Raw genomic sequence first — 27,084 nt, forward strand, 5'->3', positions numbered from 1 at the left:
TAGAAAAGCAACCCACTTTTCATTTAAAAAGGGGGGGAGTGCAGCCACATGGCTTTATGCATACAAATTACTCCATACTGGTACACAGATATTCAATTATAAATTCCCCTGGTTGCAAACATCTGGACTGGCTGTACCCTTTGCATTAGCGTGAATAATGTTACATTCTGATTCCTCATTTGAACAGTTGCAAAATGGGAAGAGGTTAACCACCAGGAGACTTCCTATCTTCTTAGAAATCAATTTCATTCTTTTCATTCAAGGCCCTCAGACACCAGGTAGGATGATTCACTGTGTTGTAAGAGGGAGAAAGAAAGATAGAGGAGCCTCTGAGGTATACACAGCATGCTTTTTGATTGTAATGATTTCAAGTAAAGAGATTCCATGTAGGTGTCCAAGTATGCCTGAGTGGGAATCATCCTAAATGATATTTCAAATGGCACTTGGCCAGATCAGCCAACAACTCTTCCCCAACCTGGCCACTCTGGGGGAGTGATTTTGGTATATTGTATTGCATTTGATATATGTAGATCATATCTGGATGTTTCATATCCTCTGAAACATATGGACACAGTGTGCCATGTGGGCAGGGATTGCAACCATGTACCTGTTCCACTTCCAAGTGATACATCAGAACAGAGTAAAGCTAACTTAGCCCATTCTCTTTTCAAAGTCGATCCTGAGTTGTATAGTGAGAGTTAAAGCCAATTGGAACCACACAGAACCACATTACTGGGTCAGGGAACACTAGAAATCCACATTTTGCTGTTAAATACAAACAGAAAGTGAAAGAAACATGGATTTGTTAGATGTGTTCATACTGCTTCACAACACTGAGGCCAAAGACAAATTGGTGTTGGGACGATCTAGTTTGTATTTGGCAACTGTGCAAAAGAAGTCTGCATTGTAAGGTACATAGTCTGATCCTGAGATGGCTTGGAAATTATTTGGCTAGGAGTTCTATATAGGAGACTGGAATGAATCAGAAAGTGGGGCAGGGGAGAGATCCAATCAATATTTTGCAATATAAATTTTTTAAACACTAGGATTGATTAGAAGGTATATATAGTAATGAATTGTAAGATATGAATACAGTCAAATTACAGTTCTCCACACAATTGTTATTTTATTGCAAGCAACATTTTGCACAAGAGGCAATGTCAGCACTTCCAAAAGTGGGTTGTGATCGTAATAGGCAGCAGTTCTGTGGCATAGAGAGTCCTGCAGAGGGGTCTACAGGCTTCTCACACCCTTTGGAGGGCTGGTGTGACCCACAGTAAATTTTTTTTTAAAACCCTCTTCACGGTGTGGTGTAATCAGGGGAGCGTGGCCGTGAGATCGCCATACCCTAGCAACCTTTTATCTTTGTCTGTGGCATCGCGATGCCCCAGTTTGAGAAACACTGGGCTACTTTATACTGTACTTTGCCAATCTATGAAGTTGCAACCATGTGAGAACTCTGAAATCCTGGCTGAAATGTTTAGCAAGGCCTGCTACATGGATCTTACGAGTCACGTGGAGGATTTCTTCAGCAGCAGTAATGAGCACTCACAGGGACATCTAGTCCTGCTGTGAAAGGTGTTCATGGAACTGGGAGGGTCAATGTGGCAAGCTGTGCTAGATATTTACAACTGGGGCACAGTGAGTTGGCGTGCAGAAATGTCTTTCAACTGGATAATGCAATCCTGCACAATTTGTGGTTCAGCATTTATATAGGTTAAGTAAGGGTTGAATAAACCTGCTGTTGTGGCTGTCTGCTTGGAATTGCACAAACAGTCATATATGGCTGATGGCTGGGTTGGTGGATCAGATGTTTTATAGGCCAAAGTCCAGGTATAATACTTATTCAGCCTTAGAGCTACTAGAGTACATCCTGATTTTGTGCAGACTGGTTCAAAAGCCAAGTCAGCAATATACTTCCTACGCTCTCCATGGTGGTAGGTGGTAGGCGGTAGGCAAATGACTTCTATGTCAACACAAACAAAGGAATTTTTATCTGTCTGTACATCTTCCCCCTTCTGCAGGTCATCCTGCGCTGCATCAGCATTGCTTCAACTATCGTAAACTGCCATTGTAGGTATGAAAAGACCCTTGATGATTAAGGAGCTAAAGCCTGTTATAAAATCAGAGGAGGGCAATGGAAAGCAGCTAGTGTGCTAGGATCTTTGGTACAGGATTAGCAAAGAAGAGTCAATAGGCCTGAAGTACACTAGTCTAGTTATCCAGTACAAAAGGAGTTTTCCACACTGCAAGACATATCAAGAAATACGATTTTCCATTTTTGAAACATTACCCCAGCGTTTCCTTACTGTGTCTGCCTGTGAGGTTTGAGTTGCTGGGTTCTTTTTTTCAACTTCAAAACATACTTTGAAAAAGAAAAGAAAACAGAAAAGAACACACTGATAAGCTTATGCACGTATGAGAAAAAGCTAGGTATCTGGGCTACAAAGTTCTTTCTGTGCCAAGATCCTCTGTTTTATGCATTCCACCACTTTTTTTGGTGCCACATAAAATTCACTTTTGGGTATTGTATCAGTGCAGGACAGATCAACAAGTCTACGAGGATGTTTTCCACTGGCACCTGCTATTTTTGCCAAATGTCAAGGTTTGACATTTGATGCCATTATGTGCTATCAGTTAATCACTCAACCTGAGTTTAGTTTTGTTGTTGTTGTGGTTGCTTCTCCTGATCTGATATTGAACTGAGCTGTGCTGCTAATCAAATAAACAGCCACTGATCCAGCGTTTAGTTCTTCTTGGGGGCAAACAGCAATATTTCAATTAGTCCCCTTGTTCTCCTCTGTGCAATCTCCATATCCTGTCGCTTTTTGATGTAGTGTCTCTGATCGATTCCCTTGGGAAGGAGAGAATGACTAAGTGCGTCTCAGTGGGGCTGCCTTTGCTCTCAGATGAAATATTCTTTCCGGCTCTCATCCATAGCTTCTTGAAGGGTAGGGTCATTTTTCAAAGCGGCGTCTGCGCTTTCGGCAAATTCAGTTCCCTTTGCTTCATTGGTGTGGTAGGTGCCCTTGTGCCGGTACATGTATCTCAGCATCACCACCAAAAGGCAAATCAAGACAAAAATCACAGCTGCAATGACACCTATGGGGAGAAGGGACATTTGAATTTTTCTTTTCATTAACAATTTCAAATAGCACAAGATTTTGTTCCCCCTGTTGCATCCTTCAAAGAGAAAGCATGCATAGATAACAAGGAACTAAAAAGGAGCTTTGAAATTGTGATGATTGAGTCTTGGATTGAGAGAAATAAACAGTACAAAACAAAAACACCAACACAACAAGAAAATATTCAGGCCTCCTTTCTTTAAACTCTGGCTAATTTGAAAATAAGTGCAATTTTGAGAGATCTAGATCTTGTCCGAACTGCACACTCCCAACTCCCTTTGCTTTGTACGCAATGAGATTCTACTCTAAATACGTTTGAATGAGTTCTGGATTGGTCCACAGATTTGTGTAGGGCTGAAATGATCCCATGCTATTCTTACTGTGTTGTGGCCAAAGACTCACTCCATTGTCTCTAACTAGCTTGAACCAGGCATGGAGTCAGATCCATGCCCATGAGGTCTCACTTGGCCAGGTTGACTTTTGAATTTTCAGTACCGCTAGCAGTGAAAGCACCCAATGTGCCATCAGGGGGTCCACAAGGGAACCCCGTTCAGGACTTTGCCCCAGAGCCTCAAGCAACCTGATACTGGCTGGTATGATCTATAACAGTGCCAGCTGATGAGGAAGAGCAAATGACCAGTTGCTGCCTCTGAATGGTGATGGCAGGGGAACCTTCCAACCCATGCTTACCTGTGGTATAGCAATACCTTGCACTTTTATCTGGTTAGGGACTAGAACATGGATGAAAGTCAAAAATGGATGAATGTCAAAGCATAGACTTATTTAGCTTGCAAATTTATTTGGCCAGTGAAAACATAAATAGCTAACTATATAACACATGCAAATATGTCCAAAACCTAAATAAACAGAAATAAACAAAAAATAAATATAAGAATGTTAATGTATATCATGGATGGTTGGATAAAATCAGGTGAAAGAGGAAAGTATGTGGATGAAGTTTGAAATGTGGCTATAACTGAAAGTGGCTGAAAGAGCAAAATGACGAAAGTCAAAGTATGCCTATATGGGTGCAATCCAAACCCACTTTCCAACAACGACATAAGAGCAATGCAGCTCAGAGGTAAGGAAACAAACATTCCCTTACTTTGAGGAGGCCTCTGTGAATGACACCCAACTGCAAGATGCAGCACATGTCCCATTGGCACCGCTATGCCAGTGCTGGAAAGTTGGTTAGGATTTGGGCCTATGTCATGTGATGGTAGTCGAGTCAGATGGCATTTGGAGTATAACTGTGACTGCCCACAGATCCCAGCTAGACTAATAGCATCATCAGCACCTGCCCACGTTGACTACTGCTGGTCCATCACCAGTCACTCTTGCCAAGGTATACCTACCAGTAAGAACCCTCCCTTTTGGTTACTCATATCCACCTAACCTCATGAACCTCAACTGGTCTGAATACAACTTCAGCATGTCCATATGATTCACTGGTTGTTGTGTGGGTCTGCATATTATCCTGGGCAGAAAGACCCTTGAGTGTAGCTTAGCATAAGTTCATGAATCTTTGGCTAAATCCTCCTTCTTAAATGGAACTTGAAGCAAGCTCACAATGGTCATGGAATGATTATGGAAAAACACTTTACCTGTACAAAATACAGTTTAATCAAAAACATTAACAAACCCTCAGAGCTTTATGGTCCCTGATTCCAGGAACCAACATTGCCACTATGAAAAAGAAAATTGCCTGTGTAAAGATGTTGCATCTACCTTAATAACATGACTCCAATTGAGGATTCATCAATTTTTAAGGGTTTGATGGATTCCCAAAACACAATAGACTTTAATGCTCTTTAGATGTCGTACAGTATTAATAAGCCTCAGGGACTCAGCACAATTCAATTTTCCTCCTAGCAACTTGTAGGGAACTGAAATTAAAGTTACAGGAGATGAAACCTCAGGGAAATACAGCAGAACATCACTAATTTGCACTAATGACTGGAATCCACCTGGTGAATTACTGAAATTAGCAAGTACATCAAGGAAGTGAACAAACACAATCAAAATAAAAAAAGGCTCAAATAATACATCAACATTTAAGATGCTTCTTTGGGGAGGAATTGTAATTTGAAGTCAACTACTCAGATTAGCACAACAGTGTGCTAATGGGACTATAGCTGAATTGCTGGAGTGAATTTCTGTCCTGGTGGTACTGATCAGTGGAAAACCCCAATGAAGGAATGATCCTTTTAACTTCATGTTGGCAACCTTCAGTCTCGAAAGACTATGGTATTGCGCTCTGAATGGTGGTTCTGGCACACTGTGTGGTTCTGGCACAGTGTGGCTGAAAAGGCCAATCCGGGAGTGACAATCCCTTCCACACTGGGAGCAAGTGCAGTCTGTCCCTGGTCTGTCTCCCTGGCTATGGGCCTTCCTTCTTTACCTCTTAGCCTCAGACTGTTGGCCAAGTGTCTCTTCAAACTGGGAAAGGCCATGCTGCACAGCCTGCCTCCAAGCGGGCCGCTCAGAGGCCAGGGTTTCCCACTTGTTGAGGTCCACTCCTAAGGCCTTCAGATCCCTCTTGCAGATGTCCTTGTATCGCAGCTGATAATTTGCCCTGATCTGCAGGGGCTCACTGTCTGCTTTGCTTAAGGCTGCAGAGGAGTTTGCTGAAGAAAAAAGAAGATACATTGGGCTTTGCAATGGGAGGCATATGTGCAGCTCAATCCTATGTTCAGGCCTCTGCCAATGGAATGCACATACCACTGGCAGAAGCACCAGATCCAGGCAGAAGTACGTGGCGAAAGTCACACAACACTGTTATGCTCGCTGATGCTGCCAGCAAGTGCAATGAGGCCATCAGTGCAGTTGCTGGCAAGCACAGTAAGGCCACCACCATAGTCGCTGGTGGCCATGCAGATTGCCTGGAGGTGAGCCCACCATCCACTAGGGCAGGTGAGTTGGCAGTGGGGATGGGTGATGAGAGGGATAAGGGAGAGAGTGGGAGGGTGCTTCTGGGTAGGGAGGGAGGAGGAACTGAAAGCAGGGAGGAGGTGGGATGGGGTAGATCTGGAGGCAATGGGGCATGCTGGATTTTATCCCACCCTTTTAAAACCTCCCTGTCCTTTTCCTCCCTTTGGATGCACACCACCAAAATAGTTGGCAGCCAAGGAGACTTATTGGAGATCAGTAGCCTACCAGGAGGTAAGTACAAAATGTTTTTACTTACATCCTTCTTAGTTGCGGACCTGCTGTAAGGTCTAATGGGGCAAAAGCCCCAGGCGTGAGCTGCTAGGACCCCATGGAAGCTTCTCTGAGGCTCCCAATGGGGGCGGAAACTGTGCTTCCGGTTTTCCAGAAGCACAGTTTATAGCGTCAGGGAACCTCAGAGAGACTTCCCGATGTGGGTAGAGGTCTTGCGAGGCTCCGTGAACCTCAGGTGAGTGGGGGGCAGCTTTTTGGGGGGGGTGGCGACAGCCCGCAGGGGGCGCCATTGCAGACCTTTGCCCCAGGTGTGGGGCTGGGGAGGTCCACTGCTGCTCCTTCAGACTGTCCGCTTCCCCTCCCCTCACCATAGGATGCAGTGAACACCTTTTTCGCAAAGCAGCATCAGTGCTGGTGGTGGGGGATAGGATTGGGGCCTTAGAGTTTTGCAAGATACATGATAAAAGTAGTGAACGGGAGCTATTCTCACCCAAATTATCAGAACAACCCACCCAAGGATAACATACCAAGCTATGATTTGGCTGTGCTTTATGTTTGGTAGGAAGGGGTTTACATTCATCCTGACGGGTGAATAGGTTGGCATTTTTTTGTTTGTTTTCCAGATCTTCTTTTTTCCTTTAGCACAGCATTACCCAGACTGTATGAATCAAGCCCTCTTCTAAACTTACAAGATCTTTCTGTGCCTCCACAACCTTAGAAACATCTTGGATGTATCTTCCTGGTATACTCCCTGTTCCATTCTCATTTGTCCAAGTGTGCTGGAACCAAAACTTATGCCATTTCTCAATAATGTGGCTCCTTGCATACTGGACTTTCTTCATGCTGCTCCATCTCTACCCTGCTATCAATGGGTCTGCGTCTGTGAATTGCAACCTTGCTCCTCTCTTCTAGAGACCTCACTACCTTGTCACACATTTGGAGACCCTGAACCTTGACTGTTCCTAGGACTATTACAAATACGGAGCATGAGATTTAGTTTCTTCATCTCCATTATATTCTACATTACATTGTGATACTGCTACACAATGGGCTTTCTCACACAAGAGCTTCTGCCTAGGGAAGCTCTTGTGTGAGAAAGCTTATTGTGTAGGAGTATCATAGTGGACTTCAATGGCTTTTTCTGAATATCTTCTCAGGTTTCCCAAGGTTATTGACAGAAATGCATATAAGTGTATTGAATCACAACCCAATCCTCAGCTGCGCCACATGGCCTCCGCTGTATGCAGCACAGCTTAGGAGCAGGCTGGAGGTCTTCTCAGGGCAAGGGGATATCTTTCCCGTTATGCCGAGTAACGCCCCAGCTAAATAGCAGGCGCAAGGCTGAGCAGCCCCGTGTAGGGCATTCAAGCTTGGTAGGGAGGACAGGATATGGCAGACACCTGCTCCATCTATCCTGCCCCTCCCCTAGGCCCAATCCACCCCATTCCATCCCCGCCCAGAAACGCCCCCTCCCTGCCTCCGATCCACCTTCCCCTGTCCCTCTGCCGCCTGGCACAATTCTTACATTCCCCAGTGGCCATCCAACTGGATACAGCATCAGTGGACCAAACTGGCCTCCGTGCCAGCACGGCTTACTCTCTCGGTGCCGCAAGTGTGCTTTACGGAACATTTGTGACCCCCTCAGCCGGCGCAGTGGCTGCAACACCAGCGGAGAGCCTAGTTTGGATTGTGCTCTCACACTGCTAGCTTCTGGAGAAAGCCAACTTCAAAAGATATGTCATGCTTTTATTCTGTCAAAATGCACTGTTTTGTTTCTTCAAGAAATTTTAGAAAATATAGTATTAACATTTCATAAAATGTTTGTTCTAAGAGACTTATATTCTTACCTCCGATGACTGCGATATCAGCTCCTGTTGGAGAGTTTCCAATATTTGCAGCTAGAAATAGAATATACAGAATTTAATTAGACAAGAGATCTCAGGTGATAAATAACTGCAGTAACTGCACTGACTGAAGCAATGGTGCTTTTGTTTAACTCTTCCCTTCCCATGAAACGAAGAACATGAAAATCAAAAAGCCTCCCTGATTCAAATGTTGGTGTCTGATCCTATAAACATGGGAAAATAAATCAGTAGTTCATTTAAATAGTAGTCCTGCGACTCAGGGAAACAGCCATAAAATACTACAGATTTTCTGGTAATATCTCTATGTGAACATTCACAGAAGCATAAACATGCCTTCTTTCATAACACAGGAAATATTTAAACACCTTGTATGCTTTAATCTGAATGGTAGAATAAACCTTAGACTGTTCCCTTCATCTCTCAGATTTCTGCTAGGGCCAGCTCTTCTGCTGCCAGCAAGTGCTTCAGAATGTTAGCAAATTTGGCCCTAGCAGAAGTTGGGGAGGCGGGGGAGGGGGGAAATGGGTAAAGGCAAACTCCAGGCATACTATAGAATCAAATTCACAAAGGTATGGGTTCTACAGGAATGGGGGAAGATCAGACAATGACACATCAGTAGCAAGTGTTCCCTGGTATTTACGAACACAAAAAGAGCCCCGCTGGATCAGGCCAAAGGCCTATCTATCCTGTATTTCATAGTGGCTCACCAGATGTCTGAGGGAGCACACAAGATAACAAGAGACCTGCACCCTGTTGCCTCTCCCTTGCATCTGGCATTCAAAAATAGTCTACTTCTAGAACCAGGAGGTATACCCATCATGGCTTGTAACCTGTGATGGAATTTTCCTCCATAAAATTGTCCAATCCTCTTTTAAAGGCTTCTAGGCCAGGTGCCATCACCACATCCTGTGGCAAGGAGTTCCACATATTAATTATACACTGGGTAACTTCTTTTTGGTGTTTGGATCCTGTTCCTTTCTTGTATCGATGGGTAGAATTACCATACAGCAAGAAGCCGGCCCAGGAGGGGGGTGGAGACAGTGGCAGGCTCTACCGCCATATCCTCACCCCCCACCCCCCCCCCCAAGGCAGGGAAATCCAGCACAGGTCTCCTTGTTCTACGCCTGCTCCACAGTGGGTGCAGATCTGAGGAGATCCATTGGGGCTGCCTGACTGCTGCATGGGATAAGGAGACATTTGTTCCCTTACTCCGAGGAGACCTGGCGCTGCTTCTCTGCCCCATTAAATGCAGCAGTCATCATTCCTGAGCTGATGCAGCCCTGGGTGCTAAGGAAGCATAGGATTGGGTTGTTATTCAGTTGTGTGTCATTGAGCTGGTCACTGGTTTTTTTGTTGGTTATTGATCTGTTGGGTGACTATACTGTTATATATTAAATAAATAACGTGAATGGGGGTTACACCACCCTACTGAGGCCACTGTGTTTAGGCGGCGCGTATGATATTGTAATGTATTCTGTATGGTCTGGTATGGGAGGAAGTCCATCATGAGGGTGATGCAATGAGCTCTTGCTCTGCGTGACAAAAACCCTAGTGATGTCTCTGAATGTAACCAAGAGAAATCACCCCAGGAAATCACAACAGGTTTTATTTGCCAACCAGTGCCACACCTCCTTTTTTTCTCCTTGTCAGGTTTTTAGTGCCTTCTTTTTTATCCTCACATCTTTCTCTCTATTCCTTGGATATTTTGCAGTCTTTTATTACCTTATTTGTATTTTAACTGTCTGGTCTCAATTCACATGGGAGGGACAGCACCTAGACTGTCCATGTTCAGTTATTGTTTCATTTTAAGGGGACTTCCTGGAGTTGGAGGGGCTTCCTGTCTCCCTGGGAGGCAGGTCAGGATTCTTTTTTTGTGGGGTGGTGGCAGTGAGAACTACCTTTTCCCAGTTTACTCAAGTTAGTTGGTTGAAGTGAGAACCAAGAAGATGGGTGCCAGTCACTAACCTTCAAACACTGGGTCCGTTTTGCTCTCCGTGCACCCTTACATTCGCAGTATGTTCAATAGAACCTATCCCCCCAACTGTGCATAGGATTGCAGTCATCATTACTTACTTGGAAAAAACTTATCAAGCCTTTTACTATTCATTTTCTTTCTTTCTACTCTTTTCCAATCTATTCTATTAATTATTAGTGTGTGTTTTTATTATGGGATGTATCTTTGGATAGTTTGCTTATTTGAAATATAAAAATGGCAATAAAATTAAAAAAATTTTTTTTAAATCACACACGCACACACACACACACACACAGGCTCTGGTCCTGTAAAGCATTCGTATTTGCTAAGCCACTCAGGGCCCAATCCTCTCCAACTTTCCAGGACTGGTGCTGCCTCAATGCAGTCCCAAGGTAAGGGACCAAATGTTCCCATACCTTGAGGAGGCCTCTGTGACTGCCTTCCCATCACAGGAAGCAGTGCATACCTTTTTGGCACAGCAGCACCAGCAAAACTGGAAAACTGGAAAACTGGAAACTGGAAAACTGGAAAACTGGAACTGGATAAGACTGGGCCCTAAACTGCTTGTTCTCCAAACGTTTTGCATGTTCTCTGTGCTACCCTCAATAAGGGCACTCCTAAAGCAACTGTTACCTTGCACATGCCCGATCTTGTCTGATCTCAGAAGCTAAGCAGGGTCAGGCCTGGTTAGTACTTGGATGGGAGACCGCCTGGGAATACCAGGTGCTGTAGGCTTATACCATAGTCTTTCGAGACTGAAGGTTGCCAACCAAAGTAAGAAACATAGGCCTAAATCCTAACCCACTTTCCAGCACTGGCATGGCTGTGCCAATGGGATGTTTGCTGCATCCTGCATTTGGGGGGCACTCATGGAGACCTCCTCAAAGTGATGGAATTTTTTTCCCCTTAGCTAGGAACTGCATTGTCCTTATGTCAGTGCTGGAAAGTGGGTTAGGATTGCACCCATAATCATACATCTCAGGACTGCAGCTCACCAAGACTGAATGCTGCTCCATAATAAGCAATAGAACAGCACTGTAGCTAGGCTGGGGTTGGGTGTGTGTGCATTGCCCCCCTGCAGTGGAGTGGTGGTTTTCTGCCATGTCTGCTGGGGAGAAGGGGTGACAGCGCTTACCGTCGTTGCATGGCAAACACTAAGAAATGAGCCCTCCAATCCTCGGCCTCATATGGCTCCAAATGGAGCCCTTTCTGGGGCCAGGGAGGGGGTGATTGCACAGGCATGGTGTAATGCAATGATGTGGAGGCATCTTTCATCGCCCAGCAATGGGTACCTTCTGCCCCCAGCTACCCTCTGCAATAGAAGACTACTGCACACAGAAAACAAGCATGTTAGGGAGAAGGAAGGTAGAGACTTTCTTCCTGACATCTCTATTATTGTGAACAGAGAATATTTTTGGTTGGAGAAGCGTTCAGTTATGTGACTCTCCACCTGCAGTTTGACGTGATACAGCCCAGACACTGGAGTGCCATTTCAGTGAGAAGTAGGCCTGTTATAGATTTTTATTACAATCAGCTGCAATTCAATACACACACACACACACACACACAGAGAGAGAGAGAGAGAGAGAGAGAGAGAGAGAGAGAGAGAGGTATGTTATTTGTGAAGTGCTGCTTTCTTAAAGCAGAGGTGAATCTGGCTTCTGAGAACCCAATTACATTTGCTACTGGATTATAGTAACACCAGAGTAGATAATTTTGCAATTTAAAAGCACATAAAAAACTCAAGCATGGCCTTTTAAGAATCTGAGATAAGGAATTGGTCTGAAAGAATTATGAGAGGCTGAAAAAAGTAGAAACAAAACCTCAGCCTTAATTATAGATTCCACTTTAAAAAAAGAAAAAAAGATCCAGACGAATATAAAACTAAAGTATTTTGCAGGTAGAGGAGACCATTACAGACAATCCCTTTTTTCTTTCTTAGCCTTTGATTAGGATACTGAATGTATCAGTAAATTGAGAAACTCTTATTTTCCTGTTTTCTTCTTTCTATTTACTGCAATGGCCACAATCTAGAATCCATTTTCTGAACTGTAGGAAAGTCATATAGAAGTCACTGGGGCCTAGACTGTAGCATAGCACATGGACGGGGATTACAATCAAAGTCACAAATACAGGTCCAACCTTGTTATACACGGATTTTTTATACACGGATTTGACTCAACACAAATGGCCGCTGCAAATGAGAAGGAATGTGCTGATCCCTGGAGAAGGGGAAAAATGCATCCCTTTCAAATCACAGTTTTAAACACTGCTTTTCTGAGTGTTGTAGAGAGTCCTGCAAGCGATCATTCCATTCTTCCACTGAGCCAGGCAAAGGCAGGGGGTTCTTTGCATTTCTGATTGCTGACTGTCTCTCTTCCACTGTAAGAAAAGCTGTTTTTAAACCACAGTTTTAAAGGGACGCACTTTTTAATTTTTTTAAAACTGCTTTTATTTCACACATTTTATGGTGTCAGCAGGGAATCCCAGAATGAAATCACTGCAGATGTCAAGGCATGACCTTATTAGGAGCAATGGAGGGGCAAGAAACCTGGAAGTGGGTCTTTAAATCTATTTTCCCCACTGTTTTTTTATCCACTGATTTTTTTTGTATCCACTAGAGGTTCAGGGGTTCCCAGCAGATAACAAGAGATGGCCTGCACTGAGCACAACCCCAAGTAAAAGTCCACTCCATCTTCCTTCTTGATTTTTTGCTTTCCTCATTTGTTTTGCCAAAATCTTTACGTTTATGATTAATTGCTTCAGTTAGAGGCTCCATATGTTTTCATGCACAACCTACTATGGGCTTTGAATATGGGCTTTGTAATCTTCAGAATTACATGTACGGAGAGCATGATTATGCAGCAACATGGCTGCTATCCTAAACACTGCTAGCAACAGTGAATGATGAATAATTTGGAGCCCAGTTCTTGTGTACTGCGAAGCATGACAGTACTGTATGGATAAAATCTCAGGATTCAGGGTTCTCCATTGCTGTACTTTCTCCTTCTCATCCCATTCTCTCTCTTTCCTGTTGCTCTAGCACAGGAGTGCCCAAACCCCGGCCCTGGGGTCACTTGCGGCCCTCAAGGCCTTTCAATGCGGCCCTCAGGGAGCCTCCAGTCTCCAATGAGCCTCTGGAGATTTGTTGAAGCCCACACTGGTCCGATGCAACTGCTCGCAGCGTGAGGCCAACTGTTTGACCTCTTACATGAGCTGTGGGATGAGGACTCCCTCCACTTCTTGCTGTTTCACATCTGTGATGCAGTAGCAGCAGCAAAGGAAAGACCAGCCTTGCTTTGTACAAGGTCTTTTATAGGCCTTGAGCTATTGCAAGACCTTCATTCATTAATATGTTCATCTTTAATACATTCATCTATGTACACTTATGTAAATTTATTCAAATTTTAAATGTAAATTAATTTTTCCCCCGCCCCCCCCCCCCGACACAGTGTCAGAGAGATGATGTGGCCCTCCTGCCAAAAAACTTTGAACACCCCTGCTCTAGCAGCATCTTTTCCTTTTGCTCCCACCAAACATGGTCCCTTGAGTTTTCCAAGCATAGCATAGGGTAGAGGAGAGAGTCACTGGGGCAGTGTCTTTCCCATTTAGACAAACCTGCACTGGCATCAGAATATCACGGTAGATAAAATCAGCTATCAAAGATGTAAACATCAAGATATCATAAATGGAAACACAGCATCAACCAAAACAACTGATAACAAAGCCACTCAATTTAATCCAAAGGCCTGACAAAACAAAGAACTCATTTTTATCCTTTCCCCTTTTCTGCCGAACAGGCCGTGCTGCAAATTGGGGGGGGGGGGGAGAATTGGGACTCCTGGGAGAGACAAGGGAAAATAGTTTCCCTTATCCCTCTGTAGGCCCCTCAAATGTTAATTATGCTGCCTACTAGAAGCCCTGTTCTGGCAGTGCAGAAGGCAAATATGATTAGTCCACTAGGCTGGTCCACAAATTGAGAGTTGACTGTTTCTGCCTGCATGCTGGAAGACTGGCTCTGTCTGTGGCCTATCCCCATGTTAGCATGCAGCATGCAAACTCATATACAGCTATATGTAGGATGTTTGTTTTAAGCCTTTTGTGAAGTGGGAGGATCATAGGAAAGAAGCACATATACCCGTATATGCATGCACTCTGTATTCTATCTTATTATATGCACGTGGTGGGGAGCATATGTTCAGGTTGGCTTTCTTACCACACACAAAGAACCGCCAGCTCTCAAAAGTGGAACTCAGCTAGACAATCTCACATTCTGCAGTCTAGCAGCACATTCTGTTTGCAGTAACAGCTGCCGTTGTGGAGGATACAACATGTGAAAAAAACTTTGGCGGAAAAACAGGACAGGGGCTTGTGGTCTATATTTCTGGCTCTGAAAACGTACTGTTAAATTATAGAGCATGGTGCTTACGCCACTGCTGTTTGTCCTCCCTACCTTTTGTTTATGTTTTTGTCTTTCCAACACCTGACATTCATTAGAAAACCATCAATTTAGCTGTACACATTCCAGATGGAATTCATTCTCAAGCGAAAGGCCAGATGGTGTCAGACCGGGATTTCTAAAAGCCATTTCACATATTCCATTTGTTAGATGTACACCAAAGATGGTTTAAGTGCATACTTACAAATATCAGCTGTGAATGAGACAAAACATGTGCATCATCCAGGTCAACTTATCCAAAAAAGCCACCAGTGGTTGCAACTTTCTGTTCAGTAGCAAACACGGGTAGGGCAACCCCAGTACATCCAATGTCAAACTCAGTAGCAAAACCTCAATAGACACTGCGATGGATAAAAGTACAGTGCTGGCTGACAATTCTGCTCCGAGTACCATACCAGAAAGGGGTGCTACCATATGAAGCCTAGCTATGAACTTCTTTCCAACGGCTTCATAATCTGCCTGCTGCCCTTTCCTCCTCCTTTGGAGGTTCTTGTTGAGCCTCCAAAGGAGAAGGAAAGGGGTGGCAGCAAAATTGTAAAGCCGTACCCATTGCCACCTTCTTCACAACACAAAGAAGGCACTTGGTCCAGCTAGGAGCAGGGGCTTTATCACTTCCGTCAGAGAATGGAGAGAAGCAAGAATGCCAGAACTCCTAGCTGGGCCGAGTGCCTTCTTTGTGCTCTCATATGTTAGGAGTCAAGTAGCTTTGTCAGCATCTCGCAAACCGAAAATAATAGTGGTGACATCATCATGCCACCACCAATTGCTTCTACATCTGCACGCTTGGGGGGGGGGGGGTGGGTTGATGCCATGAGTCACTGCCTTGGGCTGAAAAAGAGGTAGTGACTCTGCAGGAAAGGAATATGCTCACAGAACTGCATTTAATGCTGGAAACATTCCCATGCTTAATATTTGATTCAAAATGTCCATACTTTTGTAGAGTTAAATCTTTACCCATTATCTTTTTAAATAGTTTCAGCTAACTCTGGTGCCCCACTAGAGTTGGCATCCATTTTTCTGAAGGGGTCATCAGGGCAAACTCATCAATCTGACATTCTCTCTGCTGAAAAACCCATTGCTGTCTTCCCTTAGATAGCGAAACTCATCAACACTGTTCTTTGGAAATTAAGGAACAGTTTCTCATCTGTCAATCTGGACAGGAGACAGAATAATTTGGCCTCCATTTATATGCTAAATTATTACAAGGATAATAATGGTGGGATGGAAAAAAAAATAACCACTACACCGATAATTTAGGTGACTGTAAATGGACTGCCTTCAAAAGATGAGGTTAAAAAAAGTCACAGATAAAGTACACAGATTGCTTCAAAACCAAAACACTTAAAGCTCTCTGTTCATCCTTCTGCAGTTATTGGCCATTCAGATTGGGTCTCGAATTGCATTCAGATGCAAATATTTAATTGCATCAGTACAAAAATAAAGCCAACCCTGGGTATTTGCTGAATGATTTCCCAAAAAAGCAACATAGTTAAACTGTGAAGTATTTGATGAATTAGATTCATTATGTTAATAGACTCCATATAATCTGAGCAGCCCAACTTTGGCTTTAAAATGGATGGCTGTGCTGAGGGCAGCAATCCTATACACACTTATTTGGGAGTAAGTACCATTGAATTTCATGGGGCTTACTTCTGAGTAGGATTGCGCTGCAGATTTATTCCTGCAGTCAAAAAAAAAGGGAAAAAAAAGAGATTTATTTATTTAATTAAGAAAACTGTAAACCCCTTAGGTAAACCTTTTTATTTTTGGAAAATCAAAGCAAGTCAGTATATCCTGTGAGCAACTTTGCTACTCATGTGGTACCATTGCTTATTGATCGAGGCAGGGTAATACAGTTTGGTATACAGCGCCCAGAGAATACATGCCTTTGTGTTTAGATGTTCTGAAAGCAGTGAACAAAGATTGCATATTGTGGTCAGGAAAACAACAGTGATTTCTTCTTCAAGTTCCAGAAAAACAAATGCAGCACTGATGAAATTCAGGGACTCTGAATGATTGCGTTTCTTGGAGTGATCTTTGGATATTGATACCATAAACCCACATAAATAGCTCTTGGTATACTCCATCATGTTTACCCTCCCTTTAAAATGCTGTACTAAAATGATTCAAATTCTGGATTGAAACACATTGTGGAAGCATGCACCAAAACATGCAAATCAGGAATAATATCCTATGTCTGCATTTTGTGGGTTTTTGCAAAATCTAAATATGTTTTTGCAGGGACTTAAGTGATAAAGGAGGAAAAAGGGCAGAATAGGAGCAACTAGAGGTTATGGAGAAAGTAAGTGATTCCTATTCAAAGCCTTCCAGCCTACAGGATCTTGCCAACGTTTCCTTCCGTTTGTAAACATTGAACCAATACCTGTGTATCAATTTTCATGCAGTTCCAAAATACATTTGGCAAAGGAGAGGATAACATTCTATTAGCATTGCCTACTATTATTAGATTATTATTAGAAAGTTGAACTGTACAGAATTTTTGCCATCCCATAAAATTCCTCCTTGTCCTCTGACCTTCTTGCAGTCTCCTCCTTCACCCCTGACTTTCTCATCTGCCCTACCTCTCCGCATGCTATTGTTTGATCAACTCTTAAGAGTGTGCCTTTGCAGGGAAAACTTTTATTACCCCTACCAATGCCAGTGGTTCAGCTGCTCTGATGTCACAAAGGTGCTCTAGCATCCTTGGGCTACGCATGTGAATGCAAAGAGGAACTTTGGATATGCTAAAACAAAGATTTCAAGGTCCCTGACTATCCCATGGGCTTTCAAATGATATCTTTTTGGTCAAAATCGTTTGAGTGGTTTTGGAGACTTTAGGTGGAAACAGACAGAAGGACAAACACTCATTGCTTATGGCATGTGAATCATGCTTCTTTTCACAACGAGTTGTAATGTTAAAAGGTGAGAGTCAAAACAGACAGTGTTAATGAACCAGCTTCACTTTAAAAAAAAAAAGACTCCAGGTTCAACAACATTCTAGTTGATATTTATCTTGTGAATCTGCTTGCAATAGTCAAGGCTAGCATGATTTAAAGTTCAACCAAACATTGACATGACGACAAATGCTTCACACAGACCAGACCATGATATTAGAGTTATTCATTCTCATCCTCCCGAACTGACAGGTTGTAGGGACTTCCATGAGGTCACATTCTATGCCCTTTCTAACTAACAGCAAATTCTGTAAGCTACAAGTATGTCTAGTTCTCTTTATGAATTCTGGTGTCTTTTACCATACCTTGAAGCGACGTTGCTTCAAGGTGTGGTAATTCAGTGATTTAAAGAGATTAATCCTAGCTATGTATATTAGGGAGTAATTCCACTCAGCAGGGCCAACGCCTACCTCAGTCATTTTCAACCACTGTGTCGTGGCCCACTGGTGTGCCACGGATGGTCTACAGGTCTGCTGTGGGAGTTTGGGGGACGATCATTTGTTAGTAGGGTCACTGGAGGATGTGAGCTCCTGCGAGCTCTATGCTGTCAGTGTGGTGTGCCTTGTCAATTGTCAAAAAACTGATGGTGTGCCTTGACAATTTTAGTACCTTGTCAGTGTGCCATGAGATGAAAAAGGTTGAAAATCGCTGGTCTACATAAATGTACTCAGTGTGGTAGCGTATGGCTGTGAATTCTAAAAATTGGAGCACAAGTTTACATAGTGCTAGATTATATCTAAGCTTTCAAGGTTGCACTGGCAGGTTTTAAAAAAAAAGAAACAAAGAGAAATGCCTCAGAATTCCACACAGGGTCTCTCTCAGCCTAAACTGCCACAGGAAGGACTTACAAGCATACGGCGATTCACACCTCTGGAAAGAATATGTGTGTTCATTTTCGGATGACTATCAAAGTGCTTGTTTTCTGACAGGGTAATTTGCTTCCATTATCCCAGCAAAACACCTGCTTAGAGGTTGGCTGTAGGGGCAAGTGCTGATGGGAAATGAAAAGCTTATGTAGACCAAGGAATATTAACATGTGACAGAGAGCCAAATTTCATGTTCAGATAGGTATGCGAAACAGCCCCTTGTATCAAATGAAAGATTGTGTTTATATGGTGGGTTGGATCCCAAACCATTTTCTATTGGAAAACAGCCACTTCAAAATAATCCTTTTGAAAAGACAAGCCCAGTTCATAGTACAGTTTCTTTCCAGGTGGAGGGCAGCTGCTGTCCACTTCTGCTATGCACAGGGTCCCTTGAAGCATAATCGCAGAGTTCTGTGAGCCCAATACTTGATCAACATGATCTCCTTTTTTCCCCTTTCCGTTTCGCTTCAGATGTTATATTAGCTGCATGGGAGAGACTGTGTCTGTCCACTCTTCCCCCATATAATGAGGATTGTACCTTTTGGTATGCATGAACCGCACTGCCATTGTGCCCTCCAGCTACTGGGGCTGTGCTGTATTATGTGGGAATTCAAGATTTTCCTAAGTTTTTTTTTCATATTGTTGCCTTTCATTGATAGACCCTATCATGTCCTTGCCTCATCCCTCTCTAAAAAATGGCAATGCTTCTGCAGATGTTTATACCTATGTAGGACATCTAAATAAGGGTGCTTCGTACCTACTGAAACACTTGGAACTGTTCGCATTTTAGAAGACAGGCTGATAAAGCTGATTCATGCACCTGCCTTGCTCATGGGGAGCTGATAGTTTCCTGCCTAAAGCTCATCAGGTCTGTAGTGGATCAGATATGTTAATTATTAGCCGAGAGCTGAAGCTGCCATTTTACACTCCATGACCGCCTTGGCAAAGTGAGCCGCATGCAGTCCCATTTGCCTGTGAAGACTGTTTGGGTCTGAATGGGAAATAACTCTTTCCTGGTCTCAGGGAAATGCTCCACATATTTCTGGATTGGCAGCTTAGTGCCACTAGAGATGTTGAGAAACCACTCTCTCAGGCTTGGGGGATGATTCACACTTTGGCAACCAGACCCCGCCATCCTTTGAGGAATGTAATATCCCCTGTGAAATGCAGTACCTACACAGGATGTATTGCATCTTTACACAACCTCCCCGTCCTTTGAAGATTAGATCAATTGCTCTTCTGGCTGCTATAGATCCATACGGTTTTGAAAGGACCTTGCTTGCTACTGGCAGGACCAAAATCTTCATGCGATGAAATTGCACTATATTTTTACAAATATTAATAAAGTGGGGTGCTTGCATTTGTAGACACCAGAAGCCTAATGAAAGGGAGGACAGGGTCTGACTGGGGCCCTGTCCCTGCAGAGAAACATTGAAATGAGATACGAAACCCATATCAACATCATCATCTTTATCACACGATCCCAAGGCTGGCTCCATGTTTGAGGGGGACCTCAGCAAAATGACCTATGGGTGGCATTCTCCTTCCTGGGTGAACCTATAACCCTTTCCCATGCCACATGGGAGAACTGCCACTTCTCCCTGCTTTATAGTAAGGCCAGCACTGAACAGACTGAGGCACCAGCCATACAAAGCTGCATGATATCATTGCTTTGAAAAATATAATGGCATCTGCACCTAATCTTCTCGGGCATTTTTGCTGGCCTTGGCTCAGCATATCTGGGGTGGCTGTTTTTCTTTTTTTAAAAAAGGGGGGGGGAAGCTTATTTTGTGATCACTGATCAGGCTGCAAGTAATCCCTCTGGCACTTTTAGTGCTCATGTTGGAAAAAGAACTTCAACAGGAGTCGTTGCCTCTTGCTACCGTTTCATGGAACTTTTGTGGTCACAGCAGCATGCAGTGGGGGAAGATATTTGCAGGATTGCTTGGCAGGGTGTTATAGATGGGCTTTGTACAAAAGCCTCAGTGCAGCCTTAAAACTTCCATGGTCTCTAAAAGCAATGCAGTGTCCACCATTCAGCCTCAGCCTTTTTGAGTTAGTGTGTGACAGCACTTCCTGTTGAAAGTCTAACAGGCCAGCCCCACAGCATGGCTCCACAGATCCCGCAGACCTACATAGGTACTCTGGAATATGACAGAGATTGGAATCAAAGCTTGTCAGACTTGTTTCCCATTGACTAGAGCAGTCTGCAGATAGCAGGACCAGATGGATGGAACTGATATTTGCTTAACTGGATAGATTGGAACATAAGAAGAGACCAAAGATCTACCTAATCAGCGTCTCGATTTCCACAGTGCCCACTCAACTGCCTCTAGGAGTCAATTGCTCTCTCCATTGCTGCTCCCAGGCAATCGGTAATCAGTGGAATACTGCCTCTGACATAAATAAAAATTTATGGGTGGGGGGAGCGGAATATGTAATGTGATTTCCTTTTCTGATAGGGGCTGTGATGTAGAGTGACTTCCCTTGCCTCATCAAACTGGGTTTGAGTTCAGAGCTAGAGAACTTCATGGCTATGTGAGGGTTTCAAGCTGTGCCTTCCATAACCAAACACTTGATCTATTCTTAGACTGGACTTTTGACAAATGTTGTGTGATACACTCTAAAAACAGTTCATGGCGAAGTGGCTAGAGTGTTGGACTAGGACCTGGCTTCAAATCCTTTCTATGCCATAAAGCTCAGTGGGTGACCTTGAGCCAATCATTTTCTTGGAGCCCAGCCTACCTCACCGGGTTGCCTAGGATCCCTCCAGGGTTGGTGGAATAAACATACAATAAATTTTTTTTAAAGTTTCCTTTTGATTAGGCCTGTGCAATCTGTGACACTGCTATGATGAATGCAACCCACCACAGCATGACAAACTGCCTGCCTGAGACTATGTAAACAGCAGGCTTATCAAATGCCCTTCAAGCCACAATGGCTGATGGGCTGCATTTGATAAGTTGTACAAGTCTTTTCTTGATCATATCAGTGTTGCACCAAGTTCACAGAACAGGCAACATTGAGGAATATTTTCTCCCCCAAGCATTTTCCCGAAGTTATTATATGACCATTCCATTTGGACTATGTTTTAGTAGCCAAGAGTAATCCTGTATTAAGTGGTTTTAGCTTGGTATATTTTATATTTAGTACAATTTTGTTATAAACTATTGCTTAAGGATATTGTTTCTTATCCTGGGGATAATGTGAGCTATTGTAAGAATCCAAGCTATATCAGCTACTCATTAACAACTGTTAGTAACTAGGATGTTCTGTCTGCCAACTGTGCTATCTGATAGTGGCTGATCTGCTTTAAGTCACACTGGAGCTTGGCAACAGAGGCGTAATAGTCCCTTGGGTGGTTATTGGTTTAGTTGCAACGATGTCACGGAGTTACTTGGCAGCCCAGCTCTAGGAGCTAAGTGCTAATGGGAACTGGGTACGCATTAGAACTTGAATCCCAAGGTCAGTAAGCCAATTTTCTTTAATTACGATGAAAAAGTGTCACTCAGATTCCAAGGTGTTTCAAATGACATTGAATGGGGACAAATCAACTGAGCATTTTCACAGCCTTTGATGGAAAGAAAGGGAGATAATTTATGTTTGCTGCTTATATTATGCAATGATGATCCCTCACTAAAAGTATGGATTTTACCTAGATTGTATTCAGAGTTGTTATGTCTTCAGTATTAATGGCTCTGAACTGAACACTGGAAGGCTCAGTTCCATCATTTACTCAATCCAGTAGTTTTTTTTTAATTTTTTAGTGGCCATAGAAAGTCTGATGTGCACATCTACTCACAAGGAACTCCTCTATCCATCTCACCAGCCATCCTAATCTAATGATGCTAAAGCAGCCTCTGCCTGCGCTATGTCCCCAATTACCAGCCTGCACAGTACTGTTGGAGATAGACTTGGCGCTGAGCCACTGACTGTTTGGCAACATGCCTTCTTAAGCACCTTTTAGACCCACTATTCTCCTCAGTGTTCACAACTAAGCATCTACCTTTGTGCTTGTAAATGTAGCCTGCATAACAAATGAAGAACCAGGCAAAACAAAGCTCACCGCCCCTATAGTTTGGTCTGCCCTGTGCTTGACAATCACCTTATTTGTGTAGTTCTGGACTCAATAAAAACAGTGCATGTGAAAACACTCATAGCTGGGGGGGAGCATCTGGGGCTGGGTGATGAGATGACATCCCCCGCATCATCGCTTCACCCGCCCCCCCCAGCCTGTGCTGTCAACCCCTCCTCTATGCATGCACAGTCCTGGCCCCAGAAACTGCTCCATTTGGAGTCATACAGGGACAAGGGAGGACAGGATGGCCAATTCTGTGGTGTGCATCCAGTAGGTGCTGTCACCCATGCCATTCCACCACTCCAAGCTCCCTGTCCTGGCTTAGCTATGCCACTGGGGAGCTTATATTGAAACCTTGGTATGGTTAAAGAAAGATGCTCTATATGTGCAGTATGGGTAAGTGAAAAATCTTTATAGAGTGTACATTATAGAGTGTACATGTGGTGCCTCCTTATCCATGAATAGTCTGTTCCTGGTCCCCTTGCAGATATTGAATTCCATGTGAAATCAAATCACATGGATTGCGGGCACCACTGAGCTCCGAACTCTACCAGAACCTTGCTCCGGTCATGTCCAGAGCCATTCTGAAGTATGTGGAGGCAACATGTGGCCTTTACGGGCCTCAGAATGGTCTCCAGAAGTCCTAGAAGGGCACTTCTGGTTTTTGCCCAAACACTGGAAGCACACTTCTAGGACCTCTGGAGACCATTCTAAAGCTCATAAAGGTGATGTGCAGCCCCACAGGGCCTCAGGAAGCCCCCCAAAAGCATTAGAAGGCATAGGATTGGACCCTGTGTCTTCTGCGCCTCTCTGTTCTTATGCAATTGCCTTCACCCCTTAAAGGGGTCTTCCTAAGCCAAGATGCCTGGCCAGACATAAGCAGGACCTGGCTCTGAGTGTTCTTTCAAATGGTGTGCAAGCTCACAAGGGGCAATACTGTCTGGTTCTGCCCTGCTTCCCATATAGCATAGTTCTTGTCTCCAGCAGTGCAAATTACCGTGCACACCACTGCAGCTAAGGTGGATGAACTAAATCAGACAGTGTATTTCTTTGAGGACTCAGAGTCTCATGTTTATAACAGGGTTGTTCACTCAGTCTCTGCTCTATACACATGTTCAGGAAGCTTGTGAGGGAAAAACAAGAATGGGTCACTGGCAATACCCCCAACGTCTGCACTCTGGCTGTTGAAATGAAGGGGCTCTATGTGCATGTGGTCTTCTTCCCACATGCATTTTCTGAGCAAGAAGTGATGAGAAATAAATAGCAGCTATTGGAGGAAGACTTAGCCTTTCATGGATATCACAAAACCAGCTCATGTTAATGACCATGTTGATGGGACTTGATTTATTTACTTTATGCCCTGAAATTCTGGTGCTTGACAGCGTTGGTTCCTTAAAAAACATACACATTCTAAAACATTTTGCTTTTTCCACATTTCCTTTCGGTGTGCTGATCTAAAAGTGTGTGTGTGTGTGTGAAAGTTAAGTTTCTTCTGTGCTACAAGGGGAAAGGAGAGGAGCTCTGGTGGAATTAATAACCAGCAGGATCTTTAATTACAGGACAGGGGCTGCAGATGCCTGGAGATAGCTACAATTACCCATCTGACAAAAATAGTCACGTCGCGCTTCAGACAGGGAAGCGACTGTTTCACCTCTACATGCCCTGATTGGTCACCTCAAGGCAGCTGTCAGGATGTGTAAGTCACAGCGCCAGCCTATGCATGGTGTAAAGAAGAGCAACAGGGGCAGGGTGCATCTGGTGTGCATTGCCTCATTTGTTTCAGAGAGGCTTTACTGAGAAGCAACGCCACTGAGAAGACACAAGGAATTCATAATTTCATTTGCTCAGTGACTGCCTGGGGCAGGGTGGTGGGGGAAGCGACAAGTATAGCACAGAATTCACTTCCTGCCTGGGAAATGTAGCTAACAACAGATGACGGAAAACACAGCTCTTCTTTTTCAAGGAAGGCAAGCTTCTGAGAGAGGAGGAAAGACCTTTGCCTCTGGCTACTTCTTTTCATTTAAACCAGCAGCTCTCAGCCTGGGCCCTTGCTCAAGTCTCATCCATCACACACTTGCCCAGACAAGAAGCAGCTCTTCAAATAACATCACTATTGTTTGGGTGGGTCAGAAGCCCTGTGACCAAACATCACATGTTCCCCAAGCCAAAAGCTTGATTTGTTCCAAACAAGTAAAACAATTTAGCTGGAGACGACCCTTGGCTCATGTCCCATAAACAGGATGTGTGGATTAAGAAATGTTTAAGGAAAAAAGACATGGAGGGGAGGGAGGGAGTTGGTCTCTGCCGTCATGTAAAAGTCTGATGGATTCCAGAAGGTGGGAAGAACATGAAGATGCAACAGATGTAAACATGAAAATTACAGATGTAATCACCACCTGGCCTGTGGTTGTCAAGAACTTTTAGATATTATAGTAAGATGCTGTAGGGTTAAGGGTGCAATGCTAACCAACTTTCCAGCATTGATCTAGCTGCAATGCAGCCCCAAGGTAAGGTAACAAACATGCTCTTACCCTTGAGGAGGCCCCCTTGACTGCCTCCCACTGCAGGATGAAGTGCATGCCACATGGGCACAGCTATGTCAGTGCTGGAAAGTTGGTTAGGATTGCGCCCTAGTTTGTACTAGCTTGGTTAGCTCTTGTGAATTTATGCCACAGTGCCCAGGAACAAAGGAGCTCAAGGGACAAGTTCCTCCTAGACAAGGAGCTTGCCCTAATGCCATTTCTCATTACAGGGATGCCATTACTGGGATACTGGTAACTTGAAGGAAAGGTAATGTTCAAACTTAGATTGCTTTTCTCCATGATCATTAATCAGTATAGATAAAAAGCATATACAGTGGACCCCCACATAACAATGATCAAATTACTTTACAATGGACTTTCTGTAGTAAAACAAGGTTCACTATATGATGTTATTCGTTTTATGATGGGCTCATGGCTGCCACCAACAGGACCTCATGGAGGACAGATAAACCAATCAGCTATGCAAATACAAACATTTGGTAGCCTCTTAGCTAACAGCAGCATTCTTAATTTTGTGGCTATGTATATTGAGAGAAGCCTTGTAATTTGTGTCCTATAATTACATTTTGTAAATTGATAACCTTGGCCCCTAAATGATGCAGTATGCACCTTTAACCTCCCCTTTTAGAAAGGGAAATAGTTGAGTTCTGTGGAAGAAACTTCCAAGGTCTTGGAATGAATTACCAAAAAGCAGTGTGCTATTGGGTTCACATTACAATATTTTCACAATGCAATGGTGTATCTGGAACAGATTACCATTGTAAAGTTCTGTGTGTGTATGTGTGTGTGTGTGTGTGTGTGTGTGTGTGAGAGAGAGAGAGAGAGAGAGAGAGAGAGAGAGAGAGAGAGAGAGAGAGAGAGTAACAAGCAACTGCCTTGGGCACTGCATTTAACCAGCATTATGGGAGTATTAAATGTGAAACATACTATTGGCTTTCTTTCAGAAATCTAATCCGTAGGACAAAGTTTGCCTTTGCCTTTTCTGTGCCCCTCCCCAACATTATTTCTGGTACTGCAACTGGTTCTGTATGAATGCTGAGAGTATTTTATTTTGTTAGCTATCACAGGCCTAAGAGCTGCAGTTCTTAGACTTTTTTTAATTGGAAGCCATGACAGTTCAAGAAGTTTGACAGTAGTTCAAGATATGTAGTATAAACTCGCCCTTTCGCCTTCAGGGTAATTGATGAACCCAATAGCCAGGGGGCAGGCTTAAGAACAGTGTGACCTTATATGAAACAAAAAGGTTCCTGGAGATTGTAAAATTTAGGCATATGGATATCACACATCCTTCATAGACCACCACCTAGGAAAACATGTGTTGGATGGGATACAACCCCCCCCCCCCATACCCAGAGAGGCAGACAAAGTGATGCCGCATAGTGGTCTTTGTAGCTTTCTTTATGTTTGACCCTCCCTGTTTACCTAATGCATGTTGAAATTGAAAATTGGTACAAGTACAAAAGGCCAAGTACAAAAGGCAAGGAGTTGGGCTAGCTGCGCACGGGGAAGGCAAGTACTATCTCCATATTCACTCATACTAAGCCAGTGAGCCTTTCAAAGAGTAAATTCTCTCAGAAGTCCCACTGGGGGCGGGGAGTCAATGAGTGTGCATAGGATAGCCATCTAAGCATCAAGTCCTGAGGAGGCAGTTTGATAGCATTCCACAGCTGCTCAGCTCTGCTGCAGCATCAATCCTGGTTCCCTGCGGTGAAATCTTGGCTTTTGCTAAGTTTGAAAGCTTGGCCCATGTTGTATATAGTCCATAAAGCAATGAGGGGTAAAGGGCAGATTTAACAAAGCTGTGGAATGCATGTTAACTGTTGTCCCTGGGAGACCAAAGGATAGAAGAGGTTTAAAACTAAAGTGTAGATTTAGCTAAGGTTAAGATGGGTCAGACTTCTGTGCTCCCAGAGGAACCCATGTGACCTTTTTAATCACCAGTTGTTTTTTTTTAAAAAGCATCATCTCTGGTTGTTGTTTTAAGCATTCAATGATGGGAGTCATCTGGCTGGGTTGAATAGCCTTGAGACTTCCTGCAAACTAGCCACACAGGCTGG

The 27,084-nt window shown here is 43.7% G+C and overlaps 1 protein-coding gene and 1 pseudogene across 1 annotated transcript in view; one reads left to right on the forward strand and one right to left on the reverse strand.

Annotated features, from left to right (window-relative positions):
- Positions 1 to 1,100: 1,100 nt before the first annotated feature.
- Positions 1,101 to 27,084, reverse strand: part of GYPC (glycophorin C (Gerbich blood group)) — a 36,780-nt gene continuing 10,796 nt past the window's right edge. Inside the window, exons 2-3 of the mRNA XM_066632183.1 lie at positions 8,135 to 8,185; positions 1,101 to 3,102 (exon numbers count right to left, since the gene is read on the reverse strand). Of these exons, the coding sequence (XP_066488280.1) occupies positions 2,906 to 3,102; positions 8,135 to 8,185 (248 nt within the window). The 3' untranslated portion in view covers positions 1,101 to 2,905. The remainder of the gene's footprint in view (positions 3,103 to 8,134; positions 8,186 to 27,084) is intronic.
- Positions 10,743 to 10,862, forward strand: LOC136637185 (5S ribosomal RNA; annotated as a pseudogene).

The sequence above is a fragment of the Tiliqua scincoides genome, chromosome 1, assembly GCF_035046505.1.
Source record: "Tiliqua scincoides isolate rTilSci1 chromosome 1, rTilSci1.hap2, whole genome shotgun sequence".
NCBI classification, from domain to species: Eukaryota; Metazoa; Chordata; class Lepidosauria; order Squamata; family Scincidae; genus Tiliqua; species Tiliqua scincoides.